We start from the raw sequence: 19,808 nt of genomic DNA, 5'->3' as shown, positions 1-19,808 counted from the left end.
GGTTTCCCAGATGCTGTTGGGTTTACAGCATCGTGGCTATCGCAGCTCTGCCCCAAGCGCTTCGGGGATGCTGCCGCTCTTCGGCTGCCTACTTTACAGAACCTTCCCTGCACTTCTCCATGTCTTTTCTTGTTGCTGCTCAAGACACAAGCTGGCTTCCTTTCATGATATAAGTGAATGATTTGGGAAACATGTTGCATTGAAGCCAAGGCTCTGTTTAGCTAGTCAAACACATGGAAAAACAATTGCACTTTTGTCTGTGCAAACAGAGAGCAGCTGTTTGTCTCAAATGGCGCAGACCGTTCCTGCTGGTGAAGGGTCTGGAGCACAAGTCCCGTGAGGAGCAGCTGAGGGAACTGGGGTTGTTTAGCCTGGAGAAAAGGAGGCTCAGGGGAGACCTTATCGCTCTCTACAACCACCTGAAATGAGGTTGTAGAGAGGTGGGGGTCGGTCTCTTCTCTCAAGTAACAAGCGATAGGACGAGAGGAAATGGCCTCAAGTTGTGCCAGGGGAGGTTTAGATTGAATATTAGGAAAAATGTCTTCACCAAAAGGGTTGTCAATCATTGGAACAGGCTGCCCAGGGAAGTGGCTGAGTCACCATCCCTGGAGGTATTTAAAAGGCGTGTAGATGTGGTGCTTAAGGACATGGTTTAGTGGTGGTCTTGGCAGTGTTAGGCTTACAGCTGGACTTGGTCTTAAAGGTCTTTTCCAACCTAAATGATTTTATGATTCTATGATTCTGTGCTCACTACGGTCTTGATACTGGAGGGTGCTGAGGGATTCCTTCATAGATCTGGCTGCCCTTGTAACTCCCTTGTTTGAGCTGGTTTAGGGACTATTTTTAACTAATATGGGCCCTAAATGAGCTACATTTAGTTAGTTTAGCCTAATTATATTTGACCTTGTAAGTAAATTGAAGTTTTAAAGTTCTTTATTAATTATGTACGTTTTTCTTTCAGCAACTCTAGTTTAGGTATAGATATACCAGGGAAAAAAAAAAGAACACTAAAAGGTCAACCCAAGCATAAAAAGACGTTATTTCCAAGCTAGAGACTCCATGTTCTTCTGCTGCTGATGCAGTATTTCACCCAGAGCCACCTTTAGCCATTTGAGTTATTTAACATTTTCAGAGCTGTTCCGTGGTAGGTGTCAAATTGCAGTACACAATAAAAATGCTTACAAATTTAAGCATGCAGTCACTGGTTTGCTTTCCTGACATGGCCCAGTCCAGCTTGGCCTTACCTGTGGGTATTTCTCGCTGGACTCAGATTAAGTTAGTCATTTTACACACCAATTCCCAATTAGGGCCATGAGAAGCAGTGACCTATATTTCCCTATTCCCTATTTATGGAACGTTTGCATTTCAGGGTATTAGGTCCTTACTGTTATTACCCTCCAGGTATCTACAGATAGCTTTAGTTTACCTCCGTGAGTATTCCCCGTTTGCTGTGTTGGCGTTTGTCTGACCGCTCAGTCAATCTGTTGGGGAAATTCTGCCGCTGCAGAGCCAAGACTTGCGTGCAGACCGAAAGCCACCCACCCCAAAACAAGAGTTGTTCTCATGGGCTATTAAGTCATCTCTTTTCCCCCTCTAATTTGTCTACTCTATTTGTGGAGTTTGCACAGCAATGGTTTCATTCTATTCCTGGTGAAAAAAAAGACTGAAATTCCCATTGAGTCCCATCAGTGGGAAGGGAGGGAGGGAGGGAGAGATCATCCGAATCAATGATGAGGCCCTTTGAGAATCTATGACTTAATTTTATATTCTATGACTTATTATATTAAGTTATAAATATATATACTATGTTATTAGATGTATTTATTAATTTTTTATATTATGTAGTTTTTATATTATGTTGTTTAATTTCTGGGGGGTTTTTTTCAGTTAGAGGCTGATGAGCTTGGAATACTACAAAAAATTCAGCTCCCTTAAAAAAAAAAAAGTATGTAATGAATGTATGCAATGAAACTATGTAATGAAGCCTTGCTCAGGCAAACCAGCCATACCAGACCGCAGCCACAGATCAAGATGGAGAGCCAGAAGTACACGCTTACATTTGTAATTCTGTAAATGGACTTGGTTTTCTCTGCTATGCATTGTACCATGCTCTGCTGGTACCCAGTTTCTAGCCCTCCGATGGGACAGTGAGCCAGCTTAACACTGGCGTAGACCTTGAACAAGAAATGCGTCCCTCTAGAGAGAAAATCCTGTTTATGCAAGACCTGGATACTTGCCTACTGCCACACCACCCACTCTACAGCCAATTATACATTTGCTAGAGATATTTACAGAGCTGAACACACAGCTGCAATTTATTCTGTTTCATCCAGTAACCTCAATTATGTAGAAAAGGACATTGCATGATTTTTTAACCTTCCGGCAACATGCAGTAGGTTTTGAATTGTTAGGTTCCAGCTTTGATTTACTAATCCTAGCAAGATTGCATGAATTCTTAGGAAAAAAAAACAAAACAACAAGATAAAAATCCAACTGGAAACATAACTTTTAGGACCTCTGATTTTCATCGCTATTCTCATTCCAGCATGCCAATGTAAAGCTTAGCAGAGTGGGAGCAAATACTTCAGTGCTGCCTGTGTTTGCTTTTATTTGGAAGGTTAGTCTTGTGTCTTAGGCTCTTCTGTGGCAGCACGTTCAGCATCTCTGTGGCCTGGGCCCTTTGCTGAATATTGGGATTCCTCTGCTTTATGGCTATGGGTTACCTATTAAAATAGAAGAGCCCCTGTATCAGCATAAATGCAGGTTGTGTGTGTAAGGGTTTGAAAGAAGTTGAGCCCTGCACCCTCTCTCCTCCACCGTTGTTCTTCTGCCTCAGATTTATCTGCACTTGTTCTTTCTACCTCAGATTTCTCCGTGCTTGTTCCTTCTACCCTAACATCCATCTTGCCATTGATTTCACTGGGACTTTAAGTTATCTGATAACTTAAGCTGCAGTTTACTGATCTAAGTGTAAGCAGCTGCCAGAAAGGTTGATCCTATCTCCACCTCCTTTTCATCTCCCTCTTTCCCTTTGCTTCCAACCAGATACGTGCCTATTGCCGTCTTCCTCCAACCATGTCAGGCACATCAGGGAACTTATTTTGCCTGGAGACAAGTCCTTTCATTTATTTATTTTTGCTGGCACAAGATTAAAAGGGAGCGGTGCCTGGCTTTGGCGCATTGCTCCCCGGAGCCAGCAGAAAGGGACAAGAGCACCTCTCGGGAGTGCAGGCACCAACCCCTGCTACGAACCCTCCTCCTCTCTGGAAGAGGTTTGATAGCTGGATCCACAGAGTCCTTGGCAATTCAGGCTGAGGGTATCCGTTTCTGCCAGCAGAAGGGGTTGTGGGGTCCCAGATCAGGTTACTGCTCCAGCTTTTGATAAAGAAATCTTTTTTTCCCCCCACGTTTCTTTTAAAAGTAAGATTAGTTCTTTACACCCTAAGGAGAGGAAAACCTCATTCTCTGATCTTGTCGCTAAGGGTTTTGTGTACAAACCCATGGCGTGGTGTGTGAGGTAGAAGGTGATGATGTGGTAATTAGCTCGGAAGATTTATTCAAGAGATCTAACAACTGGCAGGGCAAATCTGTGTGTTTACCCACTTGTAAATAGCTCCTTTTTAAATGGTAACTGCAATAAAAAGTAGAAGCAGCGTAATTTTTTGTTCCTCTGTGACAAAATAACATCCCTAGATGGGAGTAAGTATTTACTTTCACTCATTTCTCAACTCCTTCATATGTCATATTTAAATTAGATTTAAAAAATGACGCCTTGATTTCCATCTGTCTGCTTGAGAGCACAGTGGTGCTCGGGAGGCAGGAATGGGAGCAGCAGTTCCCAGCATACCCAGAGGAGAAGGGGAATGTGAGGGGGAGAAATCCCATTGGAAGCATAACTCTTCCTTTAAAATGTTGGAAGCTTGGCAGCCCTTCCTCCTTGCTGAAGGCTGGAAAGCTGCGTTTCAGATGTTACGTTCTTGTAGCACCTGAGCCTTCTCCAAATTTTGCTGAAATCTGTCATCAAGACAAGAAAAGCCAAAGCAGATATATCGCCTTTTTAAACAAGCGATGGTAAAGAATATCTTTTCTTTTTTTGCTTTGCTTTTTCCTTCTCAGTTTCAGCAGTTCAGTAACCTTCACAGGTGAGAGCTGTGGCCATACCACAGGAATCAACCAGTAAGTTTTCTATCTTAGAACTGGCCCAGAGTTTTAAAAAGTATCTGTAGAGTGTGAAGAGCTTGATTTGTTGGGTATTCTGCTTAAGACATCTCCAGGTCACTGACAGTTGCAAAATGTTAATCCTTCAGCCCCAATTTGCATGGGTGCCTGTAAGGAAGTGTTCTTACTGACAGCGTGGCCTGATATTTAATAGAAATCAGGATCTCGTAGGTCTTGTGCAGATTACACATAGAAAATAGATGGGGGTTGCTAACCACGTGTGAAGAACCTTTCCTCTGGAAGATCACAGTGAGTTTCAGAATACCATAATGAAACAATTATAGGCTTGAGCTACTCAAACTGGCCAGCTGATCCTTGTCCCTGTAGGATTGGTAGGACATAAAAAAGCATTTATTTACAATTATTGAGGGTATGTCTATAACAGAAATGTAAACAGGCTGTTTCTGTAATGGATTTAATTTTAATTTTCATTAGCAAGAAGAAAAGCAAAACCACTAACATTGGACTATTATTTTCTTTTTGAAATAGTTCTATTGTCAATTCTGGTATCAATTTTATTCTGTAAAATTGTCAAAATACACTTTTCTTTAGACAGCTCTGAAATAAGTTATACTTAGAAGCTTTTATTTTAGTTCTTAGGAAAATTGCTGAAGAACTTTCCAGGGTTGAAAATAACTCCTACATTTGCCTGAATGCATCATTTCTATTTGATGCTAATAAGGTTTTAAAGAAAAAGACCAAAAAGAAACCAATACATTTTTCCAGGTATTTTGGGAATGGCTTGTCTTAAAGTAAAAAATTATCTGTGTGACTTTGGTGTCACATCAGATGATAAGAAGAAATAATAGTTAAGGGAACGTGTCCTAAACTATCTGATAACTATATGTAAATCAGTGTGCCTACAAATTATGAACAGAGCAAAGGGTTAAATCCAGTCTGTCTCATGGTGGACAACTGAGCCAGCCCTGATTTGCACACAGCTTTCGCAACAACTGCATGTTTCTGTGCAATGTGCTAATAACTTTTGAAGTACCTTGGTTTCAAAGGGATCTGCTTTGCAGCAGGATGTGGCCCTGGTTTGAGCCCCCAGCTGCTAGAAATCTGTTTCAGATCTGCGCAGATTCCAGGAGTGAAATCCTGCCTGCTCTGGAGCAAAAGATTAGTGCAAGGCTGGATTTCACTCTCTCCCTCCAGTGTTTTTTTAAGATTTTTCCTTCATGCAGTTGCCACATGTACAGTAATATCTGTACCTTCAATGGCAATGAATTGGTGGCAATGTTTTCAGCATCCCTACGCTGTTTGGTTGACCTTGGTGCTGTTGGAGGAGAAAACTCAAGTGTGCTGGTAGAGACTTCTGCCAGTCTTAGACCCTGAATGATCCCATTACTGCCCAGATAACTGGGTAAAATATCAGTACTGCTGAAAAACAGTGGTTTTGCCACTATCTTTAATATGTCATTGCATAATCTAGCTTTGTATGCAAGAATTTCAAGCCTATGTTGTGTTTGGTAACATTGATTTCTTTGGTACCTATTCGATCTGTATTTGTAACAGTGTTTATACTCTCTTTCTTAAAGAGAAGTTAGCAAAAAAAAAAAAAAAAGCAGAGTGGATTCCGGACACTGATCCTGACACTGAGATGTAAATGATAAATCCATTGAGAATTAGAGCCTTAACTCACAGCCACTGAAATGGGGTGCACACGTTTGCTGCTGTGGAGAAGGGCAGTCCCCCAGCCACTCTGCCTCCTGTACGCTGGCACAGGCATTTGCGTTCCTCTTCATCTCAAGCTTTTTTTAAAATTTATGTCAAATTAAAGTAACTGTGTAATCATGGTCTTATCCTACTGTTTTGAGACATATTATCTGTTGACTCTGCACAGCTGTTACTTGCTTTGCGACCAGTGATGAACGGTTGTGCTCACTGCATCTGTAAATTTAAATGCTTTTTAGGGCTGTCTCAAAGAACTTTGCAATCATCACTTAAGCCAAATTCTGCAGTGGGAATTTCCAGCTCTTCATGATCTTTCACAGCACCCTTCTAAAAAGTGTGCCTAGAAAAAAGAAAGGAAATTTTTAAAGGATATTTTTTTAATATATTAAATGGAAGGAAGTTCAGCAAGCAAGGCCTGGCTCCACAAGGAAAGGTGACTAAAGTCTACGGCGCAGACAGCATCTGAATATCTTAGGATCTAGGCTAACTGCCTATCCTCAAATAATATTTCTGTAGCATTCATAAGTGTTAAGGTCATCCTGAGGCAGAACACTAAGTAAGAATTAGTGACAGGTATACAATGTTTTTATTCAATAATTGGCTTTAAGGTAGTTGTGCAATTCCACGCCCACGCCTGTGGCCGGTCTCTGACATCCCTCGGGGGCATCCCGCGATCATCCTCACTGTAGCTCCTGATCAACGCGGGCTCAGCCGTGCAGCCCCGGTGCAGACAGCCCGCTGCGAGGGTGCGGGGCTTTGGTTTGGCCGGCGGGCAGTTCTCCCGGCAGGAAATCAGGGGGTGTGGATGTACATCTCCAGGGCAGCCTGGCAAGACCAAGGAGGGGCCGGCAGCCAAAGCTTGCTGCGGAGGGAAGAGAATAACCAGTGAGGGGGAGGAAGGGTTGTACAGCTCCAAGTACAGCACAATCCTGACTTTGGCCATTAAACGTTACGGTAACTAATTATAATTCCTCTTCTTGCCATCTTCAGTTTGATGATAAATGGCATGACAAATCTTTGCTAACTCCCTTAAGCGATAGGTTCCCAGATCCTTTCTGTTCAAGTGTAAGCCCAAAGTTGAAGCTTTCCTTTTCCTGGGAACACCTGGACTTGGTTAAATCTTCTGTATGTGCCAGTGAAAACCCGCAGAAAGACAGAGGTGCCTTTTCTGCTATCTTCTGTGGGCTGCTGTATGCTAGGGTGGGAAATTCAAATACTTAACAATAAATGTTTATTACTGTAACATTTAAATATTTGAAAATAATTAAGGGAGTCTTTTCATTTCAGTGTTACTTTATTTAACTGTTATTGTTTCTGTGGTTTTTAGATTGCCACATCCTGATCAACAAAATGGTTGGAATTTATTTGGACTTTGTCATTTCTTGAAGTCTGAGGGATAAAAATGGATGCTTATCTCCTGTCAAGCTCCTTGGAGAGCTATGAGGAAATGAGCAATAAAAGGCTCTTTGAGACTCTTTTAACTTTAGTTTATTATCTATTATAGTTACTGATGTGTGGAAACCGACAGAGAAATTTTACATGTTTATAGTTACAAAGACCTTAACAGCTGTAGCTATGAGCTGAGCACTTACAGCTTTTTGAAACGTGTTTTTGTAAATGTAACATTAAATCATTGTGATTTTGTAAACCAGTCTCCTTAAGAAAATTCCTGAGATAATAATATGTGGGTTGATACACTCGGTCAGGGCTGGTTTGTGGGTACTTGCTTGTTCTCGCTCGTTTTGTAACTCCACCAAGAGAGTAAAAGCACGATGGGGCAGGATTGATGATGGCCAAAATGCACGAAGCAGCGCTGCATTTCATTTCCCCTTGCTGGATGCTTCTCTGGATGGAAAACTGGGGTGGGGAGACCAAAACGGGGTGAGTCGAGGGCACTCAGCATACTGAAGGGCCCAGGACTGTGAAAACCTCTCTCCCCTCGTCAGGACTGGAGGACATGGCAAATGGCTCCACATTTCTTTATCCCTGAGGGAGCCGGATCTGGAATTTGCAGAGACTCAGCCCTTGGGGACACTGGCCAAGCCATGGCCATGGAGAGAGCTTTCTGCCCCCAGGCTGACTGGCTCTTTATTATCATCTCCTGTTCCTCACGGGTCTTTTCATGCAATTTTAGGACAGAAGTACTCTCTTCTACACCTTGTCCTCCTCTCTACGTTCCTCTTCTCATCTGGCTTGGGTGGACTTTTTGCATCTAATCCTACCCACTGGAAATGGTGAAACTAATAAGCCATTTGGATCCAGTGCAAAGGACGGCACGCAGAGGACTGTTCTCAGCCTGTACGCATTGCTGATTAATAATACTGCCAAGGGCATACATTAAAACAAACACATCGAGAACGCAGACGTGTCAACTCTTGTCTTTTGCGTAAGAAATTCACTCTTTGGCATCCAGATTGCTGTTCACTACTGCGGTGCCTGTACCGTCCGCATTTACGCCATTGCAGCCCTCGTGCGAGTGGCTGGCCGGTCTGGAAAGGCTGTTCCTCTGCCAGGGATGTTCCCCGGAGGTCCCCGAATGCCCCTGACATAACCCAGCATGCAGATTTATCCAGCACATGCTTGCATGCCTGTCCCTGACCAAACACGAGTCCCATGCATTGGGATTCCAATAACTCAAGAAGTCTGAGAGTATGCAGCATTAAAACAAACGTCAGCCATTCAACTTCCAAAAATTGCATTAAGCCAGAAGAGACAATGTTATTTCTGCAGGTCTGTTTTAAATCAACCCAAATATTATTCTGGAGCCAGAGCTATAATTCAGTAAAACTTGATACAATCTTGGAAAGCCATAGAAAGCATTGGGAAATACCGCTGGGAGTTGAGAGACCTATAGATACTGCAAAAATCTGCAGTTTAAACTGAATAGACGTGCCTCTTAAATACTAATCGAGGCACACTGCAGAGGATGATGTGTTACCTTTTCAACCAAAATCCTTAAAATTCAGAAGGCTTTGTCTGCACATAAAAGCTGAACCATTTTCCTCGTGCTACTCGTAGCTGAAATATAGCATATAAATGTATAGGAAAGATACATCCATACTGCCATGGAAGCTGGCTAAGTGGTATTGCTGATTGCCATACTTTGATGATCGTTCAGGCTACCAGTAAGGCTGACTTCCAGGATCGCCAGCTCTGCGGAGGAGTTCTGAGTTTGAAGGGGTAAGGTGCAAGAGAGAGGTCTGCCCTCCCTTCAGGGCTGCCGCCGCTGTTTCTGGGCAGAGGCTCTAAGGAGCGAAGATTAAAATCATTGGTGGTATTTTTGATGAAATGTTACATTTTTGGATTGGCTTTGCTTCCTCTGTAATTTTCCTTAAACAGAACATCGATAGCTACATTCTGTACATTTTGCACAAACATGAAATGAGTTTCACCACACGTTTTACTTGAGAGGGAAGGTAGCTGATGCACAAAAGTGAAATGACTTGGCTTGTGAGAAAGTCTGGTTTAGAGTTAGCAATGGAAGACACCAGAGATGTTTCCCACCTCTTCTGCATACATTTCTCTGTTGTGTTTCTGCCTAAATAGGAAAGGTAAAAATATAAAATAAAGCGTGAAAATTTCTAGTGATACTCACTTCATAGCTTCTTTCATACAGACTGAAGATCACTTATGGGTAAGAAAGATAACCTTCTGGTGAATGCATTGGTTTCATTGAAACATCAGGATGATATTATTGTTGCTTTAGGCTCCATATTTTTATCATTAAAAACACAGATCTAGACATTACACATTTTTGGCCTTTTTACCAAATACTGTAATATTATGATTAGATACAGAGAAGGCTTAATGTTTTTGAGGAATCGGTATTGTTATCTTTCTTTTCCTTGTCAGGTTTTTACAATGCTGATGTGACTTTTTCTCTGATTAACTCTTTTAAGATATACATTGGCATTGGTCAGAATATTTCCATCAAGACTTTTTGGACAGAAAACGGCCTCTAATGATATGAGACTTTCAATGTTTGAATTAGTTATGGCTTTTAAAAACAAAATATTAGTGTATTTGAAATAAATTCATGAGCCATACTTGCTGAAGAAAACCAAAACCTGTTCACATAAAAAGTAGAAAGAACTAAATCTGTGTAGGAATATCTCCTGAAAATGGCAGTGACATTTTAATCCATTCTAGTACTGACTTCAACTTCCATATTATTTCCTAGAATCTGGATCCCTTGGGTTCATGTTGTACAAGTGAAGGTTCTGGCATGGAATCTAGTGAAGTTATCATCCAGACCTTGCCCTGAGCCGGGAAACATGATGCATATTTTTACTGTGACTACCAAGAGCTGTCTAAAATGGTTTCTATGGAAGTGTTTAAGACAAACTAAGGATAACAGACTCTTGGCAATGGCCAGAGCCGTCTTGCCCCATATTATCTGCAAAGCACCATTGATATCAGAAAATATCATTGACATCGGAAAATATAATTGTTATAAGAAAAATGTCATTGTTATAAGAAAAATGATTGATGTAGGACTTAAAAATTCCACAGATTTGAATGTTGCAGTGATATTTCAAAGAAAGAATTTTACGGAAAATTAACTTGCCAGATTAATTCTAAGAAATGTGTTTTTCTTAAGAGTGCTGAATAAGAGGGTATGAAGAGTTCTGGAGGTTTTTCATGCCCAGGAGTTGATAGTACCTCTGTGTAAATAACCTTATCAAAAAACGTCTAATGCGTAACTTTTGCTGCTTGCCTTTCTCCTCAGGTTTGCCAATTTGTCGTGTCTGTCAACGGCCTCAACGTTCTCCACGTGGATTACAGGACAGTGAGCAACCTCATCCTGACCGGCCCTCGAACGATTGTGATGGAAGTGATGGAAGAAATAGAGTCCTGAGAAGGAAAAAAACTCTTTCTGGACATTTTTGTGAGAGAAATAGCAACGGCCATGGAGCGGCATGACACAAGGAGGCAGAACGTTGCTGTGTCTAAATAGATGATTTTGCTTTTAGGGGAGGGGGGCTCTCTTTCATTTAACAATAATAGCACTGGTGATTATGCTAAGAAGCAAACAATAGATACCAGCATATTTTCACTAAGGACTTTTCTTTGCCCGATGGAGACAAGGTTGAGGCCTTTAGGTTGTCTGTCCAGCCATGTCTGCATCAGTCAGAATGGTTTCCCACCTAAGAGGCCATGCAGACTTCCTCACAGTCCACCACTGGATCAAAGCACTTCAGGAGATTAAAGAACCAAATACTGTGGGGTCAGGATGTCACAGACGGTTTGCATGACATATTTAAATCGGTAAACATCCTCCTGGTGTCCAGCTTTGTCCCAGGATCATGTGCTGCTGCAGTTGCTCTCTCCTTGGGCCGAGGGACAGCTGACTGAATGCTGGCTTGATTGCAATCAAACACAAGCGAACTGCAAATGCATGAAAAAAAGGTGATCATTCTCTGTAGGGAATACTGTGGTATGAATTTTTGGGTTTGACCGAATACACAGTTTATTCTAGAAAGAAAAATGTAAGACTGTCTAGAAAGAAAAATGTAAAACTGTAAGACAAATGGAAAAGCCTGTGGTACTTTTGCAAAATCTGGCCTTTGAAAATTTGTTTAGATGCCTACGTACTGGTTTAGGTGCTCAAATATAAAATCTTGATTTTTTTTTTCCTTTTCTGGAAAGGAAAGGTGTCTCAGTCTTGTTGTTTGTCACCTTGGAGAAATTTTGGCCACCTTTATTCCTAGAAGAAAAATATTTGGTGGGTTGAAGCGGGAAATTCACAGTGTTAGCATTAGCAATGACACATCCAGATGCTCCACTAGAGAAAGTACACTTCAAATTGAAGCAATGTACTTGAATGTACATTAAGCTTGTTAGCACTTTCCAATCATCAAATGTTTTGCAAACTACAGACTTGCCACATCAGTTGCATTTGACACTATTACTAATAAAACATTGTATTTAACTGACTCTCACTCTTTTTCAAACAGTAGGATTTCTTCGTTGATGAATTCATGAAACAAATCTTTTTAAAAAATGCATATACAAATGCCATATTCTGCTGAGTTAGGTGACTCCTCAGCTCGATGGTAATTGGACTGCATGGGTTTTCTTTGATCTTTGAACTGAATACATATATCCTTTTCCACAAAATTATAAATATATATTGCAGACTTTCTCTGCTGTCTAAATTTTACAATTAAAGCTTGACTTTCTATATGAGCATACCACAAATCCTTCAATTACGGGGTGGGGAAAGTATTTTTTCCTCAAATAATTTTGAAATATGTTTTATATTAAAAATTGTTGTCACTAAATACATTGCTCTTGCAGTATGTTTTTCACTCAAGCACTTTTACATCAGAGATACAGCAAGTCTTCAAAATCACATATGCCTGCAACTTTGTAGGTAGAAGTCCATGTGTTCTTTGTTTCTCATATAGCATATCCGTGGTTGATTTTTCACCATGAAAACTTCCCATATTCCACTAATATGCAGCAGTGCAGGGAGGTCTAAAACTGCAACTGCTAACTTGACACTAACCAGGCAGAAAAGTGTTTGGAAGATTCTTCCAAAGTGTCATTTATTATGACAGCTGTTTATCCCTGTTGTACCCCCCAAAATTTTGGTACACATATATAACACATAGCAGATTATATTCTAGACTTAATCTAAAATAAATAGTTCAGCACATAGTATTATATGAGATTGTAACAACTGTCGATGGTATCCACTAAGAACGGTTGGAAAAAATCCTGTTGTCCCAGAAATGTGTCAGTATGCTACAGGTTTTTGATTTTGTGAATTCAGGAATGCTTCCCCAAATACTTCTGTTTTCTTTTCTTTTTTGCCCAGGTTGTTTTGGTGGCTTGGTTGGTAGATACTTCGTACCACTTTAAAATATAAATTCTACATGTTAGGCTAGGTTAAATATTAAAATGTGAAGGATTTTCTTAGCAGAATGCTAATGATTCTTTCTAATGCCATCGTGGATTCTTCTGTCTTACATCTCTTGCCTTAGTTAATATTCTGCTACAAGTTCCCCGTAGCTTACAGATAATTAAGAAACTGGGTCAGAATTTAGCTTAATAATGCATTACAGAGTGCACTTTAGACTTGAGCAAAAAGAGTGGGGATGGGGGCAGGGAGAAATCTGTGCATATCATTATGTTACAGATTGGAGATGGCATTTTCATTTGCAAGATACATTAGTCACTATCACAATTTGAACACCATTACTTGCCTGCTGTTTAATGGGGATTTCCATATTGTGGTCTCAACTTGATTGGCAATCTGGAATTTAATTAATTCTTTCCCTCTTCAATGTGACAAAGGTATTCAAATTATCTCCGCAGTGAAATTTTGTATTTTGGGAAAAAGGGTGCCAAGTTAACAATTAAGCTATAAAATGTATCATTTCTAATTAAATTGCAGTTTGTCTGCACATAGTGATACATACCCTCCGAGACATCCCATGGGAGCCAGTGTCAAACTCTCATGCACTTCAGAGGGCACAGAATTTTGAATATAATAGAGCACCTTGCTTCCTGCAAAGTAGCAGGGGAAATGTAAGATTATTCACAGAAGTGAGGCACTTTAAGAGATGCATGGCTATCACAGTGTGGACTGAAGCAAGAAACCAGAAAGGAAAAAAGCCCTGGCATCAGCAGTAATAACTTCGTTAAAAAGATAGGCATTTTAGTAAGACTTGCTCTCTTACGTGATTGTATTTTTGGTTACTATAGATCATGTGAGATTCTCTAATAAATCTTTATGCCTTAATAACACAGATTAGTGCCACTCCTCTGCACATGTACATTTGCAAGTCATTTATAGAACATCTTCAAGCAATATAATGGTTAATTAAATTCAACTAGCAGTTAAGCTAATTGGAGCATTAATTCAGTGGCATATTTCTCCTATTTTTCTTCTGTCATTTTTCCTGCAAGATACATAATTTTGATTACCTTTATCAAGATCAAATACCATGTGTATACTATTGAACACCACTGGTTCCACAGCTAGTCCCATGGAAGGCATTTCACTCATGAAACAATGCAGTAATCCACTTCAAGTGTATCGGAATTTGATCGTCTGCATTTTAGGTCTCCATAGAAGCTGAAAATAAAATTGTCAGCATCGAAAAGACATAATGGTGTCATAGCAGCATCTGCAATACCAGTGGGTCTGTCCAACTACCCTCTTCTATGAGATTATCTTCAGGAAGAGGTTTGGGAGGAAAAAGTCATGCAGAAGGAATGTTTGTCTCAATATTTTCTTCCTTTTCTGGTTATATCCTCACTAATAACTACAGAGTGCTAGGGATGTGTCAAATTTTTGACACTGTCCCACAATTACTGGTTTAACGGTCAGCATGTCCCCTTAGCATGGTCTAGACATTGAGAAAATTGCCCAAGTGTAGTTCAGCTAATAACATGAGATCAGAATTTGGGCATAGGGATGCAGGCTGTGTTGTGCCACTTGGCCTTAGAACCAGAGAACAGTCCCGGTACTGATTTGATGTACTAACATAGACATGGCCAAAGAAAGTAGTGTGAGGATTAGGAAGAAGAAGGAGTGACTGACTTCTTTCTTCATCTGCACTGACAGCTGTGATGCATGGAGGTTTCCTTTTCCCTGTGGATGGAGACAGAATGATCGGATTATGGGGTAATGCTCTAATAATTTCAGATAACATCGGGAATTAAATACTGGTTTTTAATGTTAATTTTGCTAAATAAGACTTATTCTAATTTTAGAGACAGGAAAAACTGAGACAATATGGTTTGCAAAAATGTTTGCCTAATGCAAGACAGGCTGAGAAATCAATTGTTGCAATTATGATTTTCTTCCCAGTGTATAATTAGAACTAGACCACTTGTGTAAGTGAAAAAGCATGTGTATGTCACATGTATAAGTAAAGCTAGACCACACCACTCTTCAAACAAAGTGAGAAAACTTCTAACCTTTTACAGTAGAATTGCCATTAAAGGTTTCCATAAATCATACTTTTAAAATGTGTCTTTCTTTATCTGGTGGGTGATGTGGCTTATATTTTTCACATACATGTGTTATTTATAAAACAGAAATAGTAACTGCCAATGTAATAATTCCTGTTGTATACACACAGTGCAGATAAAAATATCATTGATGTTCCAGAGAAGCTGAGTGATTTTAAACCATTAGATTTCTCTACAAACTTGTACATAAATAAATAGTTACACATTCATTTTTAAACTGAGCCATTAAAGCAAGAGATAATCTAAGAATGTCAAAGAACGTTACAGGACTCGATACAAGGAATTTATACCATAAAGACAGTGTTTCACGTATAGATACTGAGTCTTTATACTTGCAATTCCTCAGGAAAATTCAGAAATATTCAGAAGGGAATAGCTCTAAATGTCAAACTGAATGTCCTCTAGAAAAATGGCTGTTGTTTTGCAGTTAGGTATCCATTCTCATACTGTCCATGGGAGCTGTACATTTCCAGTACTGTTGAAACTCAAGTTGCATAAGCACATGCTTAAAATTAAATGCTTAGCTTCGAGAGGACACGCTTGAAGGAGGCACTGCAGGCTAGGTACCACAAATTGTTGTATTGCCTTTTATATAAAAATGCTGCGGTACATGCATACCTTTCCCATCCTACATCACTGTAGCTCTCACTGAACTTAGAGTACAGCAGTTGCCGACTGGCATGGCCTTGTCAAAGAATAATCGTCATTTCTTTTCAGAATTTGCAAGTGATTAGAGCCATAGGAAATTCTCTTATTTTTATGTGTAACTTCTTGCTTCTGTTCCTAAGGTGCTTCTACCCAGAGACCTCTACGAAATGGTTTCTAGAGTACGGTATGTGGACAGCTAGTGGTTTGCAGGCCACTTCAAAGAGGTGTTACACAGCTCCTGAGCAGCTGAACACCTCCTCCACTGGGAGATGCTCCCGCTGCTGCATGCGCCCAAGCAGACCGCGCTGGGGAACACCGCTGTAAAGGACAGCCCTTGCCCACCAGACTGTTTTGCCTCTATCAGTGATTTATGCACATATTTTGGTTTTTTTCCTATTCTTCTGCTCCTTTTGCCACATAATTAAAATGGTCCTGTTTTCTGCTTCCAGCTCAAAAATTGGTTCTTGAAGGTCTTGGTGGCTGCTTTCTTTGTCATTTTTACTAGTCTGTTTTTGAGTGGCTCTTTATCATGATCATCTTCACCAGCTTTTCATAAATTAGCAGTGCTCATTTAGCAAACCTGAGATTTCAAGGAAAATGGGTGAACTGGCTGCTGCTTTACTATCAAATGATAACTAACATACAAACAAGGCCTTGAGGTAAGAGAACAAAATAAGACAAAGTTACCATAATGATGGAATAAAACTCATTGAAGGTATTAAATACCACCACACCTACTCTTAACAAAGCTTCATATGGTTCATAACACTGTATGGGCCATAGCTTTCGTGGACTTTTTCAGATTACAGAATGAAAAGATGAGAGATCTCCAAAGAAGAGTGTCGTTTTCCTCCCGTCCTCTGGATGAGCTACCACAGACCCTCTGCTCCTTCCCTCCATCGCGCCCCGGCTGGAGCACAGCCTCCCAACTATAGCTGGGCTTAGAACCAGATAAACTCATGTCTTCACTCCAAACTATAAATGACTGGAGAATTGAATCATTAGGATTTATGTTTTCCTCTTCAGGTTTTAGAGTTTCTTGTATTAAACAGAAAAAAAAAAAAAATTATCCCTCTATTCTATGCTTTTCCAATTAGGAAATGCTTCTTTTTCCCCTCTCAGGTTTGCAGTGGAACTTGTGATGAACAGAAATCATACTTTTCTGTTTGTACCCAAGTATAACTCAGGGAATACTTGTTCTTACCTGCACTTCTCAGGCAAACCTCCACTGAGTCTCCCTGGAAAATTTTACCTGAGCAAAACCTGCAATATGATGCTTATTACTAGATTGTGGCTGGAAAACACATAGTATGTACAAACCATTAGTTTTTGCAAAAAAAAAGAAAGTCAAGATACCTTGTTTTAAAATTCTTGTTGATGGTTTTAAATTAGAAGCAAAATGAGTGTTGAACCCAGAAGAGCATCCACCAGGCAGGTGTGGTGTTAGGGTGTAGTATGGAAAGGTCCTGTCCCGTTATGTTTCTTCATAGCAGCACAGAGGAGAAAACCATTGCACTTTTGTGACTAAATTTACAATTTACATTCTTAACCCTGTCTTCTCAATAAGAACAAAGTTGTAATTAATACTTTTGCATTTCAGAACATTCAAGCATAAAATGCACTAGATAAGAACATCTTAAAGATAAATGTTTGTGAAATATTTCAGTTTCAAATGTAACAAGCTACTCGAACAAAAGATTTCCTTTAAAGAAACAATTTTAATTTACATTGTGAAGTAATTAAAACTTTTTTCATATCTTCAATTTCTAAAATCTTTATAAAATATTTGTATATGTGCAAACACTGCATGTATCAACTAAAAACAAATACACAGGCAGATAAGCAGGCTTGACTGAACAACTGCTTTGTCAATGGAGTCCAGCAATGGGGCTAAACCGAGCTCTCCACGTTTATTAACAAAAGTTTAATTAAGCGTGACGTTGAGCAAAGCCTGGGAAATATTAAGTGATTCCACTCGGAAGAAATGCTTAGTAGTTTGCAGGATCGGGAATCCATTTAATTTCTGTTCTCAAAGTGCCCTAACAGCCTTGCTTTACCTGCAAAGTATTTCTAGAAACAAGATAAGATTTTATTAAAACTCATTTAAATATGGCAGGTGGAACCGACTAACTTTTATGGGTTAACTTAGAAAGGAAGAAACGTGAAAGTATTTAAGATCTTAATGTTACATTTTCCTGTTGCCTGTTTTGTTTTATAAGCATAGTCAGCTCAACTGCTTTTTGAAGATAAGATACTGCACCCTTTTGTTTGTTACTGCAGTTTGGGATGTGTGTGTACTTTGTTTGTTTTGCCAGAATCAACAAGATCCTGTTGGAATATTTTAAAAAATCAGTATTTCATTTTCCATTACACTCCAGCAGGCAAATTGCCTGTTACAAAATATGCTTAAAAGCCGCATTTACAAAAGGGTACTGAGTTACCCTCTTAAATGTTCGATTTTCATGATAAAATATGTATTACACTTTTAAAATTTTGTTTCATTACCCACTATTACCCACAGTATCTGCATGATTGTATTATTGTTCACTCTCCTAACAGAGTATTTTCCGAGGGTTATTGATTCACCTTCCTTACAGCAGCATCAGTATTCCATTCCAGAGACCATTCAAATATAAATCCCCTTGACCTCGTCTCCTACATAGTCACAGAAAAAAAATCTTATCTTCTGGTTCAGTTGGAAATTGTATTTGGAAGATGAAGGCACAGAAAACATTTACCTTAACTCTCGCTGATTACTCTTTCTTTTGCAAAAAAACAGACAATGCTGTCAATGTGCAGAGCTTCAGGAAGGCATGTTACACAGGAATAAAAATTTTATAATTAAGGTCAAATTGTCCACATTTTAAAGGCTCTTTGATGATACCATTTTCCAGTAGTTATCGAGATTAACTCCTAACAATGGGCTTGTAATTGCAAAGATGACCTTTGGCACGTGGGCTAATGCAATGCTCTTTTCCCCGATCTGCAGATAATCTGAAAAAGCATCGCAGCAGGGTGATGGCATCTACTTCTACTTATCTAATTGGAATCTGAACTCAGAAACCAGGGGCTTGGTTCTGTTGCATACACACAAATGTTGAGTGCCAGCAAAGATGCTTTAGGGTATTTGAGACATTCTTATAGGATGGAGAGGACCTACGGGGAAGCCCATGCCCCTTGAAATCACATCTAGAGACTAAGCCCCAGAGAATGTCTTAAATACTGTAGGATACTCCAAATGGCACTAGACACCTATGTGTGAACAACTGAACGACATCCCTAATAACCACCACTTAATATCAGCTAATTCAACTGTTTTACAGCTGGTAATTTCACACTGGGAGTTACCCAGCTGTACATTCAATCAGCGCTGTTGATGGGAAAGAACTTCCTGGCTACCCAGCCAATTCTCTGAGAAGTCATGCAATTATATCATGCAGAACTGACTGTGATCATGTGCTATTATTAAATGTCCCAAGAAATGCGTCTCCTTTTCCTTTCCTCTGATGCTTTTTGTCAAGATGAAAAGTGGCCTCTCACCCAAGGACAGCTTTGTTTCTGAATTGTCTATCTCCAGTCAAGGGGACCAGAGCCATTTGTCAGTTGAGCTGTAATCTGTACGTAGAAATGATCATACATAATCACTCTCTGCATGTTTCAGCAGACTCTTCCTGCTTTTTGGCTGTTACTGTTTTTAAGTTGTCCTGAAAAGTACTAATTTCACCCAAGGAGTCACAGCAAGACACCAACCTGCTCCCATTAGGGCAATGAGATCATAAGAAGGTGTAGCAGCTACTGCAGCCACAGCAGATGAGACCAGAGGCAGCGTAGCTGAGTATTTCCACTTAAACCTGAGGTTTATTCCACTGCTTGCAATATGACAGGTATTGTAGCTCTCAGGTGTCCTGAAGTATTTATATACCTCCCATACGCTTCAGTGCTGGCTCTCCCTACTATGTCCCTTGCACCACAGTCAGTCATGTATCTCAGTGTTTGAAGTCTCAGCTCTTGGTACAAGGGTAGCTTCTGCTCCCCCCCGTAGCAGAAGGGGGACTGAGGCAGCGTCCAAAACCAAATGAGGAATTCAAAGTGAAACTTTTAGAGAATTTAGGTGCTGACATAAAAAAAAAAAGTCAATCAAAAATACCTGTTAACCCACATAGGTGTTTAGAGGGCCATCAGTATTGAAGAGCTCACCGGTAGTTACCCAGCGTGCTGTGACTGTATGCCTTACTAGTTGGCTTATACATCTTCATGTTCAATAGGTTTTACAACTGGCA

The 19,808-nt window shown here is 40.0% G+C and overlaps 1 protein-coding gene and 1 long non-coding RNA gene across 5 annotated transcripts in view; both read left to right on the top strand.

The window, feature by feature from the left end:
• The window catches only part of DEPTOR (DEP domain containing MTOR interacting protein), a 76,119-nt gene extending 63,451 nt beyond the window's left edge, over window positions 1–12,668 (top strand). For 2 of the 4 annotated variants that reach the window (XM_072851971.1, XM_072851970.1), the window contains one exon: window positions 10,622–12,131. In XM_072851971.1, coding sequence (XP_072708072.1) covers window positions 10,622–10,750 — 129 coding nt within the window. In that variant the 3' untranslated portion in view covers window positions 10,751–12,131. Of the gene's footprint in view, window positions 1–10,621 lie in introns of all 4 variants that reach the window. The other 2 variants (XR_012040754.1, XM_072851973.1) reach the window with 2 other exon arrangements.
• A 918-nt stretch (window positions 12,669–13,586) lies between these two features.
• On the top strand, window positions 13,587–18,368 carry LOC140647404 (uncharacterized). Its single transcript, XR_012040755.1, has 3 exons — window positions 13,587–14,530; window positions 15,669–16,187; window positions 16,331–18,368. It is a non-coding gene; the product is annotated as an uncharacterized lncRNA (long non-coding RNA).
• The last annotated feature ends 1,440 nt before the right edge of the window (window positions 18,369–19,808 follow it).

Source organism: Ciconia boyciana, chromosome 2 (genome assembly GCF_034638445.1).
Source record: "Ciconia boyciana chromosome 2, ASM3463844v1, whole genome shotgun sequence".
In the NCBI taxonomy this organism is placed as follows: Eukaryota; Metazoa; Chordata; class Aves; order Ciconiiformes; family Ciconiidae; genus Ciconia; species Ciconia boyciana.
This window is presented reverse-complemented; position numbering and strand designations above follow the sequence as displayed.